We start from the raw sequence: 21,577 nt of genomic DNA on the forward strand, positions 1-21,577 counted from the left end.
TTGATAACCAAACTGAGTAGGAACATATTAATCAAACTAAATTAATTTTATCTAGCAAAAGTATTAAATAATTTTAGGCTGCAAGGATACATTATCTAAAAATATTTTCAATAATAGACACGTTGAATAAAAAAGTATTTTTAATAGTTACATTATGTTTATGTACTGATGATGGTATCTAAAGAATTTTCTTTAACAAATAATAAACAAGCTATAATATTAACAGGAGCCTAAAAGTAATTTAAGTGCACCGCAATGTGTTGAACATAGTTAGCTTTAACTTAGTAACAGTAACAATAAAACATTTATCTTTCATAATCAAGATTGTAGCACAAGCTAGAAAAAATTACAGTTGCGTTCTGCGTTGATAAGCTTACAGAGTAAAGGCTGTGACTTTTTAAGCATAGACACATACATACCAATCCTCGAGTAGCAGGCTTCAGTGATAGTCTACTTTCTTTGCCACTTTGAATTCATTGTTTTCTCAAATCATCTTTTCCTTCACATAGAGTAGATTTCTTCTCCTCTACCATATCAGTCATTAGAAGTTTAAACCATTGATTTAAGTGAAATACATTAATCTCTTACTTCCATTTTGATTTCTTACTTTCAAATCATAAATGCAGTCAGTTACTGAAAATAGTCCATGTATCTTCAAGACCTCTCCACAACTTGCCAGAGCCTTCTGATGTGAGTAGGAAAGTTTCAACATTAAGTTCCTTATTATAAAAATGGCCTTATTTTATTGACCAGCAATCAACAATCAAAATGACTGATTTAATCCCTAGAACTGTTTCCAAAGCATTGTTTGACTAAAAATTTTGGCAGAAACCATAATTGTCAGATTTTAATTTTTACCTGAAACATGAATCCCATTTCTTTCACTTTTTCCTTGTGCCTAGATCATTGTAAGCGGAGTTTCTTTCTCGTAGCAATTCTCGTCCCAGTTTGTAAATAGTTATGAATGGGTGATTTGATCAAAGTTTGTAGCACATTAATCAACCTTTATCCTTCATTTTGACTCGCCTTAGGTTAAGTTAGTATTCCCAAAACATCTGAGAATGTAATGGTTAACTCATCAGTATTATCCTTGCGTGAATATGTTTCTTCTTATCACAGAACGCATGCCTGAAGTCACTATTTTTTAACAAATTAGTATATTTTACATGAGCCAATGAGGTGGTTAGCCATATTACAACTCCAGTAAATAAAAGGCACACAGAAATGTGAATGAATCACTAGAAAAAGTTCACACATCCATGCAGGACCTTTCCATCTTTGTGACAATTCAGTCACAATCCAAGCAATTAATAACTGTCAACTGACCTAGAAATAGCAAATACTACTATTTACACTACCACACTCATTAACACTTTCAACGTAGGATATCACAGTTTGATTGCTAAAGTAGTAATAAATTAATATAAAATGAATTAATTCCATACACTGTGACAGCCACATATTGTGCGGTAAATGTAATACCTCCAGTACTATCCCATCTCCAGTCTATTAAATCAGTAGAGACTGGAAGTCAAATCTTGGATTTTTTAGTTTGTGTGATTTATCAAATGGTTATCAGTTGTGTGCTATTAACCTAATCACGCTCACATCTAGTCTGAGGTTTGTAGTTTCAGTCAGATAACATTCCAGAGTCAAAAGCACAAAATCTGGTCTGATATTTCCAAATTGGATATGATGCCAAGCTGGCATCTGTTTTCTAGGGTGGATGTAAAACTATGTAACTAATACAGATTATCTGATCATCATTCTATTACTGTTTGGGAACTTCACCATGAGATTTAGAAGCAGATTCCCTTATTGATTAAAAGTCTGCCTATCTCAGCGATGAAGATACTTAATGACCCAGTCTCAACTGCCTCCTACTGTAAAGAATTCCATGGATTGACTGTGCTCTGAGAGAAGAAATTCCTCCACATTTCTGACTTGCTTCAGTACTTGTTTCTTACATTAAGCAGTTGCTACACATTAAAAGTACTTTGTTTGCTGCAAAGCAATTTGGAATATCTCAAGGTTGTGAAACCTGCCACACAGTTGCAAATACTTTCTTCTTTATTACTTGCATATACTTACTAAGCTGTTGAGGCATTCTGAAAAGGCACATCAATATATGTCACAGTTGTAGACTCTTGAGTGGAAGATACTGTCTGAAACTCCTTTCACATTTCTAATGCAAGTTTAAAACAATGAGACTTTTCCAGGTGTGACAATGTTTTTGCTTCCTTTAAATGAAACTGAATACTTTTGTGTAAAATGTTGGCATATTTTAACAAAGTAGTGTTTTACATTATTCTTGTTTGTTTTCCATACACGTCCTGATTCTGACTGTGGTCTCAAGGACAAGGACAAAATGGAGATGTAACACTCACTACCAGGAACAAAAACCAAATGGTATAGAAGCAAAATATTGCTGGAAATCTTGCAAAAACAAACAGAAAATGCTGGAAATATTGGGGCAGTTTAGGCAGCATTTATGAAGTTAATATTTTCATTTATTAACCCACAATAAGAACTAGAGAAATGTTAAACATATAACAGGGCTAAGGAGATATGGAGATAAGGCAAGATGGGCGATGACTAAATTACAAAAGAGATGATGATGCAAACCAAAAATAATCTGATGACTGAGACATCACTAAGTCACAGTAATATGAGGATAAGCAGAAATCTTATCTGATCTGCCTATCCTTTTCATTGGTGCAACATCTGCTGGCCAGCAAAGGAAAACATGGTTGAAGTTTCTGATGGAAATGCATTGATATCAAGAATTTTCTATTGTACAAAGGAACATATCGAATCGTATAGTGGATTCAAGCATTTTTCTCTACTGCTTCATAAAATTTACTTGACTAACCTTCCTATTCTGTTGCCTGATAAAGGTAATAAATCATTTTCATTTGCAGTACCAAAGCTAACAGGATTTGATGCACTGTCTAACAGAACAGTTTTTCAATTTTTGCACATTACTCCTGCATCAGTTGTGTTCAGCCACTCAATTATTTAAGGGCAAACAAGTTGGAAGACATTCTAATGAGTTTCCAGTTTACAATCCTGTATATGAGTGATCCTTAGGGAGAGTTTCCCTTTTTTGGTGACTTGTGTCTGCCCTGGTTATCTTGGAGAATGCTGAATGCCACAAAATCAGTAGACTGGAACCCTTCTGTAACTTTTGGTCTTAGGAGGACACCACATGTATCTTGATGAAATGAATCCTGATTTAATTTTATTATTGAACATTTTAGTTTGGGCCATGTCTGGTCTTGGCAATATAATTCGGCGACTCAGTACGTGCTATTTTTCCATTTCAAAGTAGACCTAATCTCAATACTATGGAATGACCTAAATTGGAGATAAAGTGAAATAACAGCAATCTTGTAGTGAAAATATTCTGCACTAAATTTCTCAATAAATGATGGTCTTTATGTGATATAGAATCTAACAGAACAGGATGTTAACAATGACACTTCTTAGAGAACAGATTAGAGGTGCATAAAGACGATGGTCTGTTTTTCACTGAGAGTGAATTTGAATTTCTTGGTTAAACAGACAGCAATATTTGAGTTTGTTTGTTTCTTTATTTCCTCCCACATTGCACCACCCCCCCCCTCCAATTCTATAGGTATGCTCTTGTACCAAAAGGTGAGACTCCAGATGTTCGAGTTGGTCACACTCTCACATATGTACCAGATACCTCTGAGGAAGGGAAAGTCATTATAGTTGGAGGAGCAAATCCTAATGGAAGTTTTTCTGATGCCTATATATTAGATCTGGGTAACAACATTTTATTTTTAAATATTTTGTTTTGCTTGTGAAAATTTAAATTTTATTGATATGCAATTCCAGAATTAACTTTGCTGAAATAACAAAGTGTGGAGCTGGATGAACACAGCAGGCCAAGCAGCATCTTAGGAGCACAAAAGCTGATGTTCCGGGCCTCGAGCCTTCATCAGAAAAGGGGGATGGGGAGAGGGTTCTGGAATAAATAGGGAGGGGGGGAGGCGGACCGAAGACGGATAGAGATCCTTTGCTGAAGTTGTTTTTTCTTCCCTCTACACACAACAGAGATTTTTGCTACTAACTGTGTAATAATTTGGCTAAGAAAACAACATGTTAGCAATACTATTTCACATAAGCTCAGAACTATGATTCCTTGAATGATTTCAGTGTCTGTTATGTTTTTGTTCTGTTCTCCTATGAGAAGCCCCTTAGAAAATTTAAGAAATGGCCTCAGTGTATTCACGTCTTACTGCTATTTGGATTTCCCTTGGTTACCTGCTTTGATAGTTTTGTGAGATAGAATAGTTCTGTTGGATTTAAATCAATTCTGCTCTGTGATTTCACAATGATTCTAAAATGAAATGCAATTTTAACTTCCCGTCAGGTTGAATCCAAGGCATAACATTAAGTGACACAGTAGAAAGGTTCCAAATATATTACAATGATGAATCTAGAAGTCATGGGACCTAAAACCAAGGCCAACGGATAACACTGTAAATACTGTATTGTTATTAGGGAGCCAGTTAGCTTGGTTGGCCGGATTGCTGGTTTGCAATGCAGAATGACACCAACAACGTAGGATGAATTCTTGGCTGAGGTCATGATCAAGATACTACCTTCTCAGCTGACACTCTCACCTGAGGCATGTTGACTCTAGATTAAATTCACCCCCAGCCAGTTCTATCTCTAATGAGAGACTATTCCCATTGGACTATGGCGACTTTATTTTTTATTGTTATTGGTTACTGTCAGTTACGAAATGTCGGTATTAAAGTTGTGTATTATATGCAGTGTGAATTTATTTCCAGCAAGATGTCTTTAAGCTTATATTTCAAAAATATTCTCATACATAAGACAACTGAATTCCTCAAAAAGTTCATTTAATGTTTCTTGGTGATGTGCAAAAAACTCTTGATTGCCTCTGCAGTATGTTTATCCAATTCTGTAATTAAGAATACTTGGAACCTATTCATCGTTAATAAATATAGAAGAGTATTCTCTTCTATTTCCCCACTTTTACAACTCACTGAGTCATCTTTTGCATTGTTTGTTTTTAGTAGCGGCATTTTAATGGCTGGGATCCAGCCATGTAATGTTGGGGCGGTGCACTGATGATTCCTGGTTAGCAGGGAATGTCCAATACAGAACTAATTGAACAGTCTATTATTTCAATTATTGGTACTATTATTGATGGTATTTAGCTGTTGTACCAAATTTCCTCATTGAAATTATCTCTCTTTATTGCTAATAATTGCATTCACTGATTTTCTTCCTGATAAATAGGCAAACATGAGTGGAATGTACCAGAGTGGAAGGGGTTATTTCCACGATATGAGCACTCCAGCTTTATTTCAATGAGCAGACCTGGTGACCTCTGGCTATTTGGTGGGGCAGATGAATGTTCAAACAGGAACTGTGTTCAAGTTTTGAATTTCGGTAACACAATATTTAATATGTTGAATGTACTGCTATTACTCAGTTTCAAACAACCAGATTCTTAGAATCTTAATGACTTTTGTATAATGTGTAATTGTATAATATCCTTTTGTGATTTACATGTAAGAACATTTTGGAGAAACATGACGCCAGAGTGAGGATTATACTTACAAATCTCACATTCCCTCAAAATTGCATACTGCAAATAAAATAAATACGTATTTAATAGGAAATTTAATAGTACCATTATGCGATAAAACTTAAACTTTACTTTGCAATATTTTATATTGTTGAAAAATTACATTCATGTGTATGTTGCAATTTCTGCATGGAATTTAATGTTTTACATGTATACTGTTAATGCAATAAGTAAATATTTACAATTTTAAAACAGAAAATAAAGTACTGAAAAGATGGTCTTGGTTCCAAAACTAATAACTTTTGTTTAAGAGAAATGCAAATACAAATCAGATGAATCAATATCTGAAAAAAAACCATGCAAAATGATAGCCCATCATCAACTATCTGTGCATTTCAATAAATTGCTTCATTTGCATTTTTGAAACAAATTAAACTCACCACAAAAAGTTTGGCAAACAACCCTTTTGATGAAATTTATGTTCCTGCAATGTTCCTTAGCATTTCCATCCTAGAAAGGCATGTTTAAAATTATGGAATTTCATTCTTTCATGTAGTAAATGTTCTTGCTGATTTTTAAAACTTAATTTTTCTATGTGCCATGCTGAGGTTGTGTGTTTGTTGTACTCATTTTAATTGAAGACTAATGCCTCCTATGAAACCATCAAAACAGAGAAACCAAAACATGTAATCGTTCCTTTTCATATGTGTTTGTTGTCTAAATTAGAAACTGGTTTGTGGAGAAGTCCAGCAGTAAATGGCACTCCACCAACACCCCGGACATGTCATGGTTCGACTGCAGCTATTGGAGATTGCCTTTATGTGTTTGGTGGCGGAGACAAAGGAGCAGAACCTGTACCAGATACACAACTCTACATGTTTGATAAAGGTATGAATAATAGATATGCTGCACCATCATGGCATATGAGAATTTGAGTATTGCAAATGCTAGATAAATTGTCACTGTTCAGGAACTGACAGTACTTTTTCCCCAATGAAAATACTAATGCAAATACATCTGTCTTTAGCCACACTTAGCTGGTCACAGCTGTCAACAGAAGGAAACCCACCAGCTGCAAGGCATGGCCATGTGATGATTGCTGTGGGTAGCGAATTGTTCATCCATGGAGGATTAGCAGGGGACAAATTCTTTAATGATATGTATGTAATTGATACAGGTAGGTTCTGCACATAAACAGTTATTTTGAAATATGAAAAGATAAGCTTGTAACAATCCTTATTATTGATTGGAAGTATTTTGGAAATATTGCAGATTCACAAGCTGATTTGTCCATTGAAACCAAAAGCCAGGGGACACAGTGAGAGAGAATGTAAACAAATGCTGCAGATAACTCAGTAGCTTTGGGGAAGATTTTGGCAAGGTGGTAAGGAATCCAGAAGTCCAGGCTAACTCTCTGGAAGAGATAATAGGAACTGCAGATGCTGGAGAAGCCAAGATAACAAAGTGTAGAGCTGGATGAACGCAGCAGGCCAAAAAGCTTCTAAGATGCTACCTGGCCTGCTGTGTTCATCCAGCTCTACACTTTTTGTACTTTCTGGGAACATGGTTTTAAATCCCACCATCCTAGTTGATGGAATTTGAATGCATTTTTTAATATTCACACCTTAAAAATTGCCTTAGTAACCATAAAATATGAAATATAACTATTGATTTATTATCAATTGACTTAAAACCTATCTGATTCACAAACATCCTTAGGGAAGGAAATCTACTGTCCTTAACTTTCTGGCTGACATCTGAACCTAGACTTATTACAATGCAGTCAACTCTAAATTGTCTTTTGAAATGGCAAGTTCAATGACCATTCATTTCAATAACAATTATGGCTAGGCTGAAACTGCCAGCCTTATCAGTTTTACCCATATCAAAGAATTAAAAATATTAACTAAAGAAAAAATCCTGGATGGGAATTACAGAAATAGATTACGATAAACCTATGTTTCGAGCCTGATCTGAAAGCACACAATTTTAACTTTTAAAAATGTATCAGTTAAAAATCTAGATACATTCTGAAAAGCTTTTTCATTTTTTTTATGCATTTGGTATACAGCTGTGGTTAACATGAGATGGAAAAAAGTAAAAATGAAGGGTGACATCCCAAGAGGCTGTGCAGCTCATTCTGCAATTTATCATGGAAAGTACATCTTCATCTTTGGTGGTATGGATGTCGCAGGAGCTTTGAATACCATGTATAAATATCATGTAGGTAAGCGCTTTCAAATGCCTCTGCATTTTCAGGTTCAGTAATTGATTATTAAGTTATTAATTTGAAAATCCATCTGGCAATGAACTAGTCCCAGTAAGTTATGTTAGAATGAACTGTATTTTATTTTCAATAAACTTCATAAGTTACTTCTCCTTGGTGAATGAAAATTGCATTCTGAGTTGTTCTGTTAAATATTTTGAGAACTTTTTGTTCAAATATCCAGTACAATTTCAGTTTAATTAGTCATATGATAAATAGACATGGTTACCAGTAGTCATGATAAAATGAGGGAAGCTGAATGGACTCAGCCTTGTTTTCTAGAATTTAGTAATTTAGTTATTACACACAGTTTTGGTTACTTTCTGTTGGGCAATTTTTTTTTCGAAATCTTTTCCTGCCCTGTTCAAGTTTTTGTAAGAAATCCACCACCCTGATAATAGCCTGTTCCATATGCAAATCACGAACAGGAAAGGAGGCAGAGATTGCAGGAACTGCAGATGCTGGAGAATGTGAAATAACAAGATGTTTCAGAAATGAAGGGTCAAGGCCCAAAATGTCAGCTTTCCTGCTTCTCTGCTGCTTGGCCTGCTGTGTTCATCCAGCTCTACACCTTGTTATCTCAGGATGGGAGACAGCCTGTTTCCAGGCCTCTGCCAAGACAAAATAAAACCTGAAAGAACTGTGGATGTCGGATATCAGAAACAAAAACAGAAACTGCTGAAAAAGATCAGCAAATCTGGCAGCATCTGTGGAGAGAAATACGAGTTAACGTTTCGGGACCAGTGACCCTTTTGAAAATGCCTCACAGATGCTGCCTGACCTACTTATCTTTTCCAGCAAGGTGCCCAAAGTCCAAAGATGTGCAGGCGCAGTAGATTGGTCATGCTAAATTGCCTGTAGTGTTCAGGCACGCGTAGCTTAGGTGGGTTATAAGGGGACGGGTCTGGGTGAGATGCTCCGAGGTTCAGTGTGGACTTGTTGGGCTGAAGGGCCTGTTTCCACACTGTAGGGATTCTTAAAACAAATTCTGTTTTTGCATCTGCTAGGACTAGTTTGTTATCAGTCATTGGACAGCATATTACACGCAATGGATAACTGACATCATTCCCTCACCAGTTAATTTGGAGTTTTCTTTCTTTTATTTCTGCTGTTTTTGTCACCATGATCACACCAGAGAATGGCAATTTTGTACACTTTTCACTGTACTCTGATACTTGACTATACATTGCAATAAAATCAAGAATATATCTCAGCCACAGTAAGAGTCAGTGTTTAAAAATACAATTTTTTCCCCACATGGCAGTTTCCTAGCCACAAGAGATAAAAAATAATTATGCAAATGAACACATGTTCTTCTCTTAAACATTGTTTTTGAGTTTTATTTTAAATTGCAGACTTTAATTTGTTTTCCTTAGAAACGAGCTGCTGGACACGGTTGGAATTTGGTTCCTCCCTCCCAACAGGACGGCTGGATCATGCCATGTGTGTAATACCCTGGAAAATAAGAATGGAAAATGACACTTTCACTCCTGCAGTAAACAGTAGTGATGAACTGTCATCAAAGGTGAATAAAGACGAGGAATCTAACCTGCAAAGTAAGACTGATGTAAGTCTTGCACCAAGGAATTGTATAGTGGTTCAAAACCAAAGAGAGAACATTGTAAATCTATGCTTGGTTTTTGGTGGAATGGACACTCAGGGAGAAATTTATAATGACTGTTTTGTCACACTTATTGAAGGGTATTAATTGTGTATCCCAAATCTTAGCATAGTTACCATTCATTTGCACTACAACTCCCTCAACATGATTTTGTAATAGAGATAATGGGAACTGCAGATGCTGGAGAATTCCAAGATAATAAAATGTGAGGCTGGATGAACACAGCAGGCCAAGCAGCATCTCAGGAGCACAAAAGCTGACGTTTCAGGCCTAGACCCCTCTGATGAAGGGTCTAGGCCCGAAACGTCAGCTTTTGTGCTCCTGAGATGCTGCTTGGCCTGCTGTGTTCATCCAGCCTCACATTTTATTATCTATGATTTTGTAATAATGTGGATGCTGGAAGTGCTTAGTCCTGGCAGCACATGGTAAATACCAACTCCTCCAGCAAGAATTTCCAGCCTCTTTAAACCCTACCAATTCCTTCTTTCCTTAGAACCTCTTAAATGTTTATTCGACTCAATATTGCAATGTTTTCCAATTCAGCTTTTCTTTATCTTACTGACATGTTCTGAAATTATTTTGTGGCCCATTGATTGATGAACAAGCACACTGAGTGAACAGGACCATGATGGGTCTAGGCCCAAAACGTCAGCTTTTGTGCTCCTGAGATGCTGCTTGGCCTGCTGTGTTCATCCAGCCTCACATTTTATTATCATGATACATACAGTTTATGCTGTGAAACAAAATATATCCTATATAGAGTTATGCCAATTAACTTCAGCTGAAGTTTAAAGAGTGTCTGAAGTAATGTAGCTAAGAGGCAGGTGTTTTATTGAAAAAAATTATACAACAGAATTTAAAGATCTATGATCTTTGAAGATCACTAATAGGGCAACACCTGAAGGCCAGCACCCGTTATCCACTCTAACCCATTTGTGCAAGCTGAGGACTAGATCAATCAAATTTAATCACGAGAGTAACTTGTGCATCAGTGTAGATTAGTACTAGTGTGAAGTGCTGTCTGAATGTGAAACACCAAGACATTGTGCAGGTATAAAATTAGTCTTAACAGGAGTCATACAGAAATTTTATTGAAGTTGTAATGTTTGTACCTTACAGAATTGTACATCTTTTTTGTAAAAAAGTTGAAATTAAACCTGGAATATAAAAGTTCTTGAAATTGTACATCCTAGTTTTGTTCATGTGCCTTTAATGTTCACAGTAAACTTTGTTTATACTGGAACAAATATCATTCCAGGGAGTTAGCAACAGCAGATAGATTTGGCATTAGTCAGCTTCAATACCAAGAGTGAGAAGTTTGTTCTTTCATCTGTAAAAAAATAGACGTATTTCTTTCCCTCAGGAAAAGAGTGAAGTGAAATTTATCCTGGAATTAAAGTTAAGCCTCAAGACTCTAGTGTGACCATTTAAAACATTAGTGTGGAACCAATGGGCCAAAGCAAAAAAAAAAGCACCTCCTGTCACCCCACACACACACACACACACAAAATCATCTACTTTCAACTAGTTGCAGTATCTTGTTGGAAGCAGTTAGTTACTTATCAAACACTGAATTGTAGCTGTCCAGAAATCTACAAGCTACCATGACAGTTTGTCAGTAGAACAAAAATATGTTGGTCTGGGTTAATAAACCAAATTTCTGGTGTGAATCTGTCCACAATTTAAGCCTACAGAATTCATCTAGTGGAAGGAACTATCACTTCTCTAGTTTGCCAAAACTTTGACACCTGGCCTAACACTTTAGACCAGGTGTCAATCTAGCAATCAGCATTTAGTTTCTTTTCACCAAGGACAGAAATACAACTTAAATGTGTTATTCAACTCATGTATACTCAGATATGGGAAACTCAAACTTTAGGTTGAGCAGAGCAACTGGGCTATTCAAGTAGGTTTACCCAAGTTTGTATGCAAGTCTTACTGCAGGCTTAGTTCATTGTACTTTATGCACTCAATGCCTAGACACTTGAGCAAAACTTGACAGTTTAGCCTTCCACTGCAAATAGGCCCTTCCTTACTTTCCTGGTGTTTAAAATCAGCAGTTTTTGCCATTGATTTGGTCAAATGATGATATGGTATGCAATCCTTATAACTTGTTGCATTCAAGCAGACTGTTGTCATTCAAATCTTGTGCAGCTGGGATATCATTCCTAAATATGCTCTAAAAATCAAAAAAGGTACTTCAAATGGGTGAGTGTAACATGAATTAAAGACCCTGAACAAGATACATTTGACACTCAGCATTTTCCTTCCAAAACATCTACACCCTGCAGACAAGGTAATGTTTGTATCAAACATAACATTTATTGGTCAATACAGTAGAAAACATCTACACTTAGACAGACCAAACAAAGGGATTCCAAATAAATAGAAAAGTGGGTACTGGAGAACATTGTACTCAGCCTTGACAACTCAAATTTCCAACCAAGCTCTCCTTCTGGCTAACATGCTGAAACTGCATTGGAAAGTATTGAGCCTCGAGAATTTCAGTCCACTCAAGTGAAAATTGTGCACATACATTCAAGAATTAAGTCCTTATCATTCAGATAGATCTTTCTCAAACAGTCCAGTCCAATATTTACAAAATTAAAGAGTCCCTGGATTACAACTCATCCTTTTCAGTCTCCTCTTCCTCTTCTGGAGGAGGTCCACCTGCACTTCCATACAGCTTACTTATAATTGGCTGAACAATTTCCTCAAGTTCCTTCTTCTTAGCTTTGAATTCTTCAATGTCAGAATCTTGGTGACTCTCAAGCCACTCTATCTTTTCCTCCACAGCTTTCTCAATAACTTCTTTGTCCTCTGTCGACAGCTTTCCACCAAGTTTTTCCTTATCACCAATCTGGTTCTTCAGAGAATAGGAATAGCTCTCCAGGTCATTTCTGGCATCAATACGTTCTTTGAGTTTTTGATCCTCTTCAGCAAATTTCTCTGCATCATTCACCATTCTCTCAATTTCTTCTGGGGTCAGACGATTCTGGTCATTTGTAATAGTGATCTTGTTTTTATTTCCAGTGCCTTTGTCTTCAGCTGTAACACGTAGGATGCCATTTACATCTATTTCAAATGTGACTTCAATCTGAGGAACACCACGAGGTGCTGGAGGAATACCAGTTAGATCAAAGGTTCCAAGCAGGTGATTATCTTTAGTCAATGGACGCTCACCTACAAAATAAAAACAGCAAGAATATGATACGGAGGTCAGCCTTGTGGCAACAAGGCCGATTATAAAATCATACAATGCAGAGTGGCCATTCAACAGAGACTACACTGAAGAGCATCCTACTCAGCCATCCCACACTTGTCATTGCCAACCAACCTAACCTGCACATCTTTATGTGGGGAGAAAATCAGAGCACAGAGGGGGAACCCATGCAGACAGGGACAAGCAAACTCCAAAAAGGCTAGATTTGAACCTGGGTCCTTCTTTTCTATTTTTTAAAAAACTTCCATCCCCCTGCCTTAATAGAATGCTTTAAGATGATCATTCTAAATATTGTTTTTGCTTGGAATAGGTGACTTAGTGATCATGCTGTTATAATCTGTCCACGTTGAACTAGTGTATTACAACAGTGCCCATAGGCTGCTTAGTGGTTAAATTACAAGTGCTCTTTTACCTGATCTGTTATCTCAATTCTCAAAGTTTGTGGTCTTGAAGATCCACAGTAATAATGCAGAACAAAAATTTAGATTTTTGTACTCTGCAATTTACAACATAATTGAAGGTTCTGCAACACAATCCTGCTTGACAGCAGGAAGGATCAAAAAAAAGTGTACAGTCAAGGCTATGATCTCATTCAAAGAAAAAAATTTCTGCAGTCACCTTGCTGCTTGGTGGTTGAGAACTCAACTACAGAAGTGTAGTTAATGATCCCTTGGACAAGGACAGCTGCTGGGCTTGGTTTGGAAGGGCAGTGACATTTTCACATTTACAGTTACCTCAAGAATGGACAGAGTCATTGACAGCAGCTAAAATAGATTTTTTTTAGAAAGTGAAATTAGATTGGATGCTCACTTCTTTTATACTCTCCCAAACCAAGAGCTCCTCAATACAATTCACCTTATCAGATGATAATTCAATTTGGAATGCTACAAAGACATGCAGTTCAGACAGGAGCCAATGAATACAGTCAAGTAGTTCTGCTATTCACATTGTGATAAAATATTAGGACCTCTGTCTGTAAAAGGTTTCTCAAAAAGCCCCCAACATGAAGCAGCTTATACAACCAGAAGCTGTCAAACATAGTTAAAATTACTGCACAGTCTAAGAGTAGGAAGTGTGTTTCTGGAGCAGTTATGTGAAAAGATGCTGAAGAGCTTTTTTTACATCCAGGAAGAGTTAACTGCTTGATGGCCCCTGCTGCAAGTCGTTTGTTCATTATTTTCATTCAATACTATGGACTTAACAGCACAGAACCTGATGGCAGCATCTCCATGTAGCAAAGTTCTTATCAATCTACACAAAATCTTAAGTTAAATTGCAACCTACCTTCATAGACCTTGATTGTTACAGTAGGTTGGTTGTCAGAAGCAGTTGAGAAAATCTGAGACTTTTTAGTTGGGACCACAGTATTACGTGGGATTAACTTGGTCATGACACCCCCAACGGTTTCAATTCCAAGAGTCAAGGGGCAAACATCCAGAAGAACAAGATCACCTATTTTTGGTCAGGTAGAAAGCAGCATGTTAGAAAACCAATTCATTTCCTGTGTGAAGTTACTCTGCAGTAAAAATCAACTCTAATCATCATGCAATTCCTGGCACTTACCAGTATCTTCCTCTCCTGAGAGGACACCAGCCTGCACTGCTGCACCATAGGCCACAGCCTCATCAGGGTTGATTCCACGAGATGGTTCCTTCCCATTGAAGAACTCCTTCACCAGTTGCTGAATTTTAGGAATGCGAGTGGAGCCACCCACAAGTACAATTTCATCAATTTCAGTTTTCTTCAGATCAGCATCTTCCATCACTTTCTGTACAGGCTTCATGGTTGATCGGAAGAGGTCCTGATAGCAAGAAAGAGCCATTAAGTTTACCTTTTGTCATTGATTAGTTTCATTACTTTCCACTTAGGTTTTAAAAGTCAAGCTTGAAGTTAATAAACAGTAGAAGTTATAACTGCAAAGACTACCATCACCGATCACAACGAAATGGTGCTGCTGGTTCGAAGAGCCAAATGGCCTACTCCTGCACCTATTGTCTACAAAGTGAGTGCTCTAATTCAGTCGGGGGGGGGGGGGGGGGGCAGCAGCAGAGAGAATAGCCCAGTTGAGGTCAAGCAATCCAAAAATCAGGAAATTTGATTTTGCTGCACAGCATTCAATTTTCAGTGGCAGAATTTAACTGATTGGGGCAAGGAACCTGCAGTCTACAAAGTGTGTCCAAACACATCTTCAATTGTGACAGTGTAAAAATAGTACCTAACCTTCCCACCTTAGATTAAAAGCCAGAGACGTTTTTCTGTCTGAAGTTAGTGAAAACACTTGCCCATAAGCTCACTTCAGCTTTGGACAAAGACTAAAAAGTGTCCAGCAGCCCTCAAAATTTGGCACTAAATTAAAAGGAGACTGATTTTCTGGAAAGCCAGAGTTTGACTTATTCATCTCAGAACATTGGGCAATAATCCACAACAAGATTTGCAACATTTCAATGAGGAACCAGACTCAAGTGTTGAGCTTGAGGAACAGAAAACTGACATTTTGGCTTGAGACCCTTCAGGTGTCAGCTTGTTTGTTCCTGATGCTGCCTAGCCTGCTGGGATCCTCATTTTTGGACTCCAGCATCAGCAGTTCTTGTTGTTTCAATGAGGAACGCATGCACACAAACTGAATGGATGTGTTTATGAAAGGTTGCAGATTTTAGAATGCTCAGTGCTATATATTTTCTAGAATTTAACAAAATGAAGAGCACCACACTAACTACTGTCCACAGAACAAAAACACATTTCTTAAAATAAGTATAATTTGAACCAGAGCTAAATCAGAGCATGACTCACCATATTCAGTTCTTCAAATTTCGCACGTGTTAAAGTTTCCGAGAAATCCTCACCCTCAAAGAAAGATTCAATTTCAATTCTAGCTTGGTGTTGGGAAGACAAACCACGTTTGGCTTTTTCAACTTCACGGCGAAGTTTCTGTACAGCTCTGTTATCCTTTCGAACATCTTTCCCAGTTTTCTTCTTGTACAACTTGACAAAGTGTTCCATCACACGCTGGTCAAAATCTTCACCACCTGATTAAAATTCCTTGTTTAAGAATTAATTCTGACATGGTTTAAATGTTATAATGTAACTTATACATTGATAATCTTACCTAGATGAGTGTCACCATTTGTAGCAACTACTTCAAAAACACCATTGTCAATAGTAAGTAGTGACACATCAAAAGTACCACCACCAAGGTCAAACACCAGAATGTTCTTCTCACCCTCTCGCTTGTCTAGCCCATAGGCAATTGCAGCAGCAGTTCTGAGGAGGAAAGAGTCAAAGTGAAATCTTACAAACAGGACACAATTATATATTCCCAAATAGACCATTAACACTGTCGACAGATGGAGGGTTTTAAAGTAGTCTATTTCAGGATTAAACCAACTCTACTAGTGAACACCAACAGTTAGAATACTCACGGCTCATTGATGATCCTCATGACATTCAAACCAGCAATAGTACCAGCATCCTTTGTAGCCTGACGTTGAGCATCATTGAAGTAAGCGGGTACTGTTACCACAGCATGTGTAACCTACAAAAGATCAAACAGATATTTTGGACAACATTAAAGCTAGGTGAAATTTCTCCTGTAGATTCTTTAAATGCAAGGAAATTCAAAAATGCTTGATCCTCCGCAGGGGCAAGATTTACACTTTTACTTTTGACACTACAATCCCAATTGGTCATGTAGTGGAAAGACAGCACAAAAAAAAAGGGCAATCACAAAAGATGCAACAATTTATAGTGCACCCTTGACACAAGCTAATTTCCTTGAACAGGAAAGGTGCAACAGAAGAGTTGCATGTCAACTATAAATCATTCAATCTTCATTGAAGTTCAAACAGGAAGAATTGGAGCCATACATTTCAGGCCCCATGCAAGAATCTACAAGTTTTGAATGTAAATTCATCTGTACATGCAGCAAATGGGACTAGATTTGAGATTTATCTAGGATGTGATCAGCATAAGTGAGTTGGACTAAAGGATCCATTTCCATGCTGTACATCTTTATGACTAACTAGGCTAGGAGAATGCTTGCCAATTGCATGTCAAGTCAAGACCCTCCAAAAGTAGAGGATTTGCTTCAAAATGCAGATGAAACAGCCAGATTTACATAAAATTTAGCCTTGATCAAACTAATCAAGTATCAATAGGTTTGATTAGGAAGTGAATCAATTACAAATACCTTCTTGCCAAGGTATGCCTCAGCAGTTTCTTTCATCTTAGTCAACACCATGGCAGATATCTCCTCTGGAGCAAATGTCTTGACTTCACCAGAAATGTCAAGTTGGACATGAGGCTTGTTCTTCTTTTCAATCACCTGAACAAAGATGATGGTAAGTGCATTTGTGCAACACTTGGCTTTTAAAGCTTCAAGACTGCAGTCAAATTTGACTACAGGCCTGACCAGATGACCTATTACTTACAACACCAAAACCAACTTGTTCTAAAAAAATTGCTACTGATCAGAAGACACTAAATACTAAAGGTCAGCCACCACATGTTTCAAGAAATAACATTAACACTCAAGTCAATACTCAACAAAAGAAACCAGCCTGCTCAAAACACTTACAATTACAGGTTTTTAAATTCAAATGCAACTCACAAATCAAGTACTAAAATTAAAAATCACTCTGCAGTACAACTTAAACAGGTATCAAGTCCATGAAAACCCTTGTTTTTCCTCATTTGAGAATCTTATTACCTTAAAGGGTAGGTATTTGACATCTTGCTGTACTGCTGGGTCATTCCAGGTTCGTCCAATAAGACGCTTGGCATCAAAGACAGTGTTCTCCGGATTAGAGGTCAGCTGGTTTTTTGCAGCATCACCTATCAGACGTTCACCATCAAGTGTGAAGGCCACATAGGATGGGGTGATTCGGTTTCCCTGATCATTGGCAATGATTTCTACACGCCCATTTTTGAAGACACCAACACTGAGGGGGGAAAAGGTAGGTAATATTGCCAGTTCCTGCCAAATTCAAAATTCAAGAGGCAAATCAAGCCTAAAACTTACCAAGAGTAAGTAGTACCGAGGTCAATCCCAACCACAGTACCAACACTCTCTTTCTTATCATCCTCATCAGCAAAGACACTGCTGATTAGCAGCAGAAGCAAATACCCTCTCATTGTGAGTCACGACTGTGCCCTTAGTGATGGTTGTACCTTAGAGGTAGAAAAGTTACAGGTCAACAAACACCACACATCTACAAGTGATACCATTAAAACTCACAAATTTAATATGGCATATCAATGCTATTAATATACTACAAATTCCACACAAACACACACTTTTTAAAAAGACTGACAAACAGCTGGACTGTGGCAAACATTTAATTTGGGGAGACCCAATGATGATTGCCACAGTTCAGTTATTCAATGGCTATGCATATTCCAAGTCCTTCTGGTTCCCTGTACTTCAAGATCTTCCTGTTCAGTATACTCCCTTGCCTTGTTGGGTCTCCCAAAATTAAATAACAAGGTAGGGGAGTACACCGAACAGGAAGATCTTGAAGTACAGAGAACTGGAAGGACTTGGAATATGCATAGCCATTGACCCTTTAAAGGCAAAGGGTCAGGAAGGCCAAGTGATTAAAAGGTGCCAACGGACAAGTAAGGCAAGATATTGACTACAAGACTAAGGAAGCGATTTAAATCTGCAAAGTTAGTTAGGTTACAGCTACAACCTACATGCATTTTTGGTCACACTACAGTAAGGAATCATTACAGTTTGTGAAGAGAAAAGTCACGAAGATCTGGTCCAGGCTGAAACATTGATGTTGAATGAAAGTCAGCAAGGGGCATTTTCTTAGGGGCAGGGAAAGCTGAAGGGATACCCGAGTGATAGGTAGGGAGAAACTTTTCATTCCCTCTCAATCCAGAAGTTGATAACCAGCAGACACCATTGCCATACAAAGGATCGAAGACTTAGGAGAAGATGAAAAGAGAAACGATGAAGTTATCTAGAGGCTGGTGGAGGCAGGAACTAGGAATGCATAATGAGCATCTGAAACGCCATAACAGGCATGGGTACCGGCCAAGCGCTGAAAGACGGGATTAGAACAGATGAATACCTGCAGACTGGCGCGGTCATGATGGATTTTTACCGAACAGAGGCATCAAGTACTTAGTGAACGTACTACACATTCAAAACGGTTCCGAACATAAAACTCAACGAAAAACTTCAAGTTTAGGACGTTACAAGCGTGACTAGCAAATAAATTCCGTTAAAAATCAGTTCAAGAAGACAGCCAATTAAACCAGTGCCCCGGAAGCCATTTTACGGCAGACAACACACGTTTCACTCCCAACCGTATCGCCGACTAACAAAGGCCTACTGTACACTGATCGAGAGAATAAAAATACATTGTAGCTCTTTAAGTCAGTTGAGTATAGTTGAACTGATTCTAAACTATTGTCTTCAGGCTCAACAAGGAACAGACCGAAACCGGCACGGGGAAGCCCGTCCCGTTACGCTCCACCGGATCTGGACAGAAAAACCTTCACTTTTTCCAACAAACATCACCGTTCATAATTACGCTATCATATTGGACATCTCCATTCAATAGGTGCGATTAGTTCCTTACCAGCTACTTGTTACCGCCCTACTACCTCAACACGATGTCCTTCAAAGAGCCCAATCTATTCTAAGCGCCCGCTTCAACCCTTATATAGAATCCTGACTTCCCCGTCGTGGAGCGCCGCGATTGGTCGGTTGTCCTTGCGTTGGAGGCTGTTGATTGGCTCGAGGGAGCACGTTGGCCACTCCGGTGGGTGACACGTACGGGCTTTCGGGGACTCGTCACTAGGGAGTGGATAGCCCGCCCCCTGGCCGCATTCCGCCTGCCCATTGGACTAACTCTGAACAGATCTAACCCAATAGACCTCGGGAATCACCGAGGCCCCAATTGCAATTGGGTCGTTTTGTTGTCAATCATTAGCTTCATCACAATCTCGCCCACCTCCGCTCTCTAACGGACGATTGCGTGCGTGTTGCTTCATTCCGCCGCGTTACCCCCTCCCCCCAATTCTGACACATGTTGGTTTCTGGAATATTCAGGGCCTGAATGATGGTTTTTCCCCGTTTGTTTCTGATGTCTCTCATGAGCTGGAGTTCGGGTTTTCTCTGAGCTCCGTTGGTTTTTAAGTGAACGTAGTCCCGGTGTGGTTTCGCTTTCTGACATTGAAATTCACTCCATTGTCTGAACAGCGTTCAATCTGAGATGCCCTTGCCATATTCTAAATTGTTAGGCCTTTCTGCCCTTGTAATTTAGGCGTAGGCAATAGTGAAACCCGTGAGATAATGGGAACTGCAGATGCTGGAGATTCCAAGATAATAAAATGTGAGGCCAGATGAACACAGCAGGCCAAGCAGCATCTCAGGAGCACAAAAGCTGACGTTTCGGGCCCGAAACGTGAGCTTTTGTGAAACCCGTGAGCCTTGGCTGGAACGTTCTGGTCAGAAAATTTCACCTAAATTTATGCCCCTTCAGTTCATGAAGTGATTGGAGGAAAAGTTTGTCTTTACCACAGTTTTTGCATGAGGAACCCAAATATTGAGTTGCCAACCAACATACATGTAGCATAGCCACTTGGTTAAATATCAGATAATAAGGGTGCTTTTGTTCTGTTATGACCAGTCAGACAAAGATGACGGGGAAAAGCAAGACAAAGTATTTATTGGAATTCTACCAAATTCTAGTTTGAACTTGTCCAGCAGATTGCAAGCTGCAAAACTAAACTTTGGTAATTTGGACAAGCTTGGAGGTGCTGAAACATTTTACATGAACAGTTTTGGACCCTGCATCTGAGGACACAAAGGAGTTTACAAGAATGATTCAGGGAATGAAGGCTTGTCGTATGAGGTGTAGTTGAAACTTGAGTTCAAAAGATGAGGCATATCTCAATGAAACTTGCAAAATACTAAGAGGCCAGGGTAGAGTGGACACAGGGAAGATGTTTCCACTCGTAGAGACACTAAGACCTGAAGGCACAGTCTCAGAGTGACAGGATGACCTTTAGAAATAGGATGAAAAGGAATTTCTTCTGTCAGAGGGTGGTGAATTTGTGGAACCCATTGGCGCAGAGAACTGTGGAGATGAAGTCATTGAGTACATTTAAGAGAGATGGATAGGTTCTTGATTAGTAAGGTGATCAGGGGTTATGGGGAGATGGCAGGAGAATAGAGTTGTGAAACACATCCATGATTGAATGGCAGAGCAGATTCAATGGGTCTGATGGTCTAATTCTACTCCTACATCTTATGGTGTATGGTGTTAATTAAAGGGATGGAACAGATAGAGAAAGAGGGGATTTATGAAAAATGAGGCTCGGGGAATAATTCAGCCGAAGACAGATATAGCTTGTAAAGGAGGGGAAAATAGTGCATTATTGACCAAAATTGAAAGCAGTTCGATGAAGGGTCTAGGCCCGAAACATCAGCTTTTGTGCTCCTGAGATGCTGCTTGGCCTGCTATGTTCATCCAGCTCCACACTTTGTTATCTTGGACTCTCCAGCATCTGCAGTTCCCGTTATCTTTGAAAGCAGTTAGAGACTGCTGACAACAAGCCATCTCAAACACTGCACAGATAAAATTACGTTTGAACGATGGGAGATATTCAATATAATCTTCAACTTCATAGAAAATTAAAACACAGCCTTTCTTTTACCAAATAAAGTCATGGTTGACAAAAGAGGTGAAAGATAAAATTAAACAGCAGTAGAAATGCAAAGAACTGTGGAGATTCATGAAACTAGATGTGAAGAGGGCAATATATCCAACAGTGCAAATAAACTCACTAAATCATAGATTGGAATTCACAAGGTCATTGATGTACACAGCACAGATATAGGCCCTTTGGCCCAACTCATCTACA

General features: G+C 38.4%; 2 protein-coding genes across 3 annotated transcripts in view; one reads left to right on the forward strand and one right to left on the reverse strand.

Moving 5' to 3' along the window:
* Positions 1–9,697, forward strand: part of rabepk (Rab9 effector protein with kelch motifs) — a 26,276-nt gene extending 16,579 nt beyond the window's left edge. For both annotated transcript variants that reach the window (XM_048558822.2, XM_048558823.2), the window contains exons 3-8: positions 3,638–3,789; positions 5,299–5,451; positions 6,317–6,478; positions 6,618–6,767; positions 7,662–7,817; positions 9,233–9,697. In XM_048558822.2, coding sequence (XP_048414779.2) covers positions 3,638–3,789; positions 5,299–5,451; positions 6,317–6,478; positions 6,618–6,767; positions 7,662–7,817; positions 9,233–9,564 — 1,105 coding nt within the window. In that variant the 3' untranslated portion in view covers positions 9,565–9,697. The remainder of the gene's footprint in view (positions 1–3,637; positions 3,790–5,298; positions 5,452–6,316; positions 6,479–6,617; positions 6,768–7,661; positions 7,818–9,232) is intronic.
* An 850-nt stretch (positions 9,698–10,547) lies between these two features.
* hspa5 (heat shock protein 5) lies at positions 10,548–19,420 on the reverse strand. Its single transcript, XM_048559249.2, has 10 exons — positions 19,288–19,420; positions 17,718–17,866; positions 17,406–17,637; positions 16,887–17,021; positions 16,120–16,232; positions 15,807–15,961; positions 15,491–15,726; positions 14,264–14,501; positions 13,985–14,152; positions 10,548–12,660 (listed from the first exon to the last, which is right to left on the reverse strand). Exons 2-10 carry the CDS (start codon positions 17,828–17,830, stop codon positions 12,098–12,100), a joined length of 1,953 nt encoding a protein of 650 aa, XP_048415206.1. The 5' UTR covers positions 17,831–17,866; positions 19,288–19,420; the 3' UTR covers positions 10,548–12,097.
* Positions 19,421–21,577: the final 2,157 nt, after the last annotated feature.

This window comes from Stegostoma tigrinum, chromosome 29, assembly GCF_030684315.1.
Source record: "Stegostoma tigrinum isolate sSteTig4 chromosome 29, sSteTig4.hap1, whole genome shotgun sequence".
Lineage (NCBI taxonomy): Eukaryota > Metazoa > Chordata > Chondrichthyes > Orectolobiformes > Stegostomatidae > Stegostoma > Stegostoma tigrinum.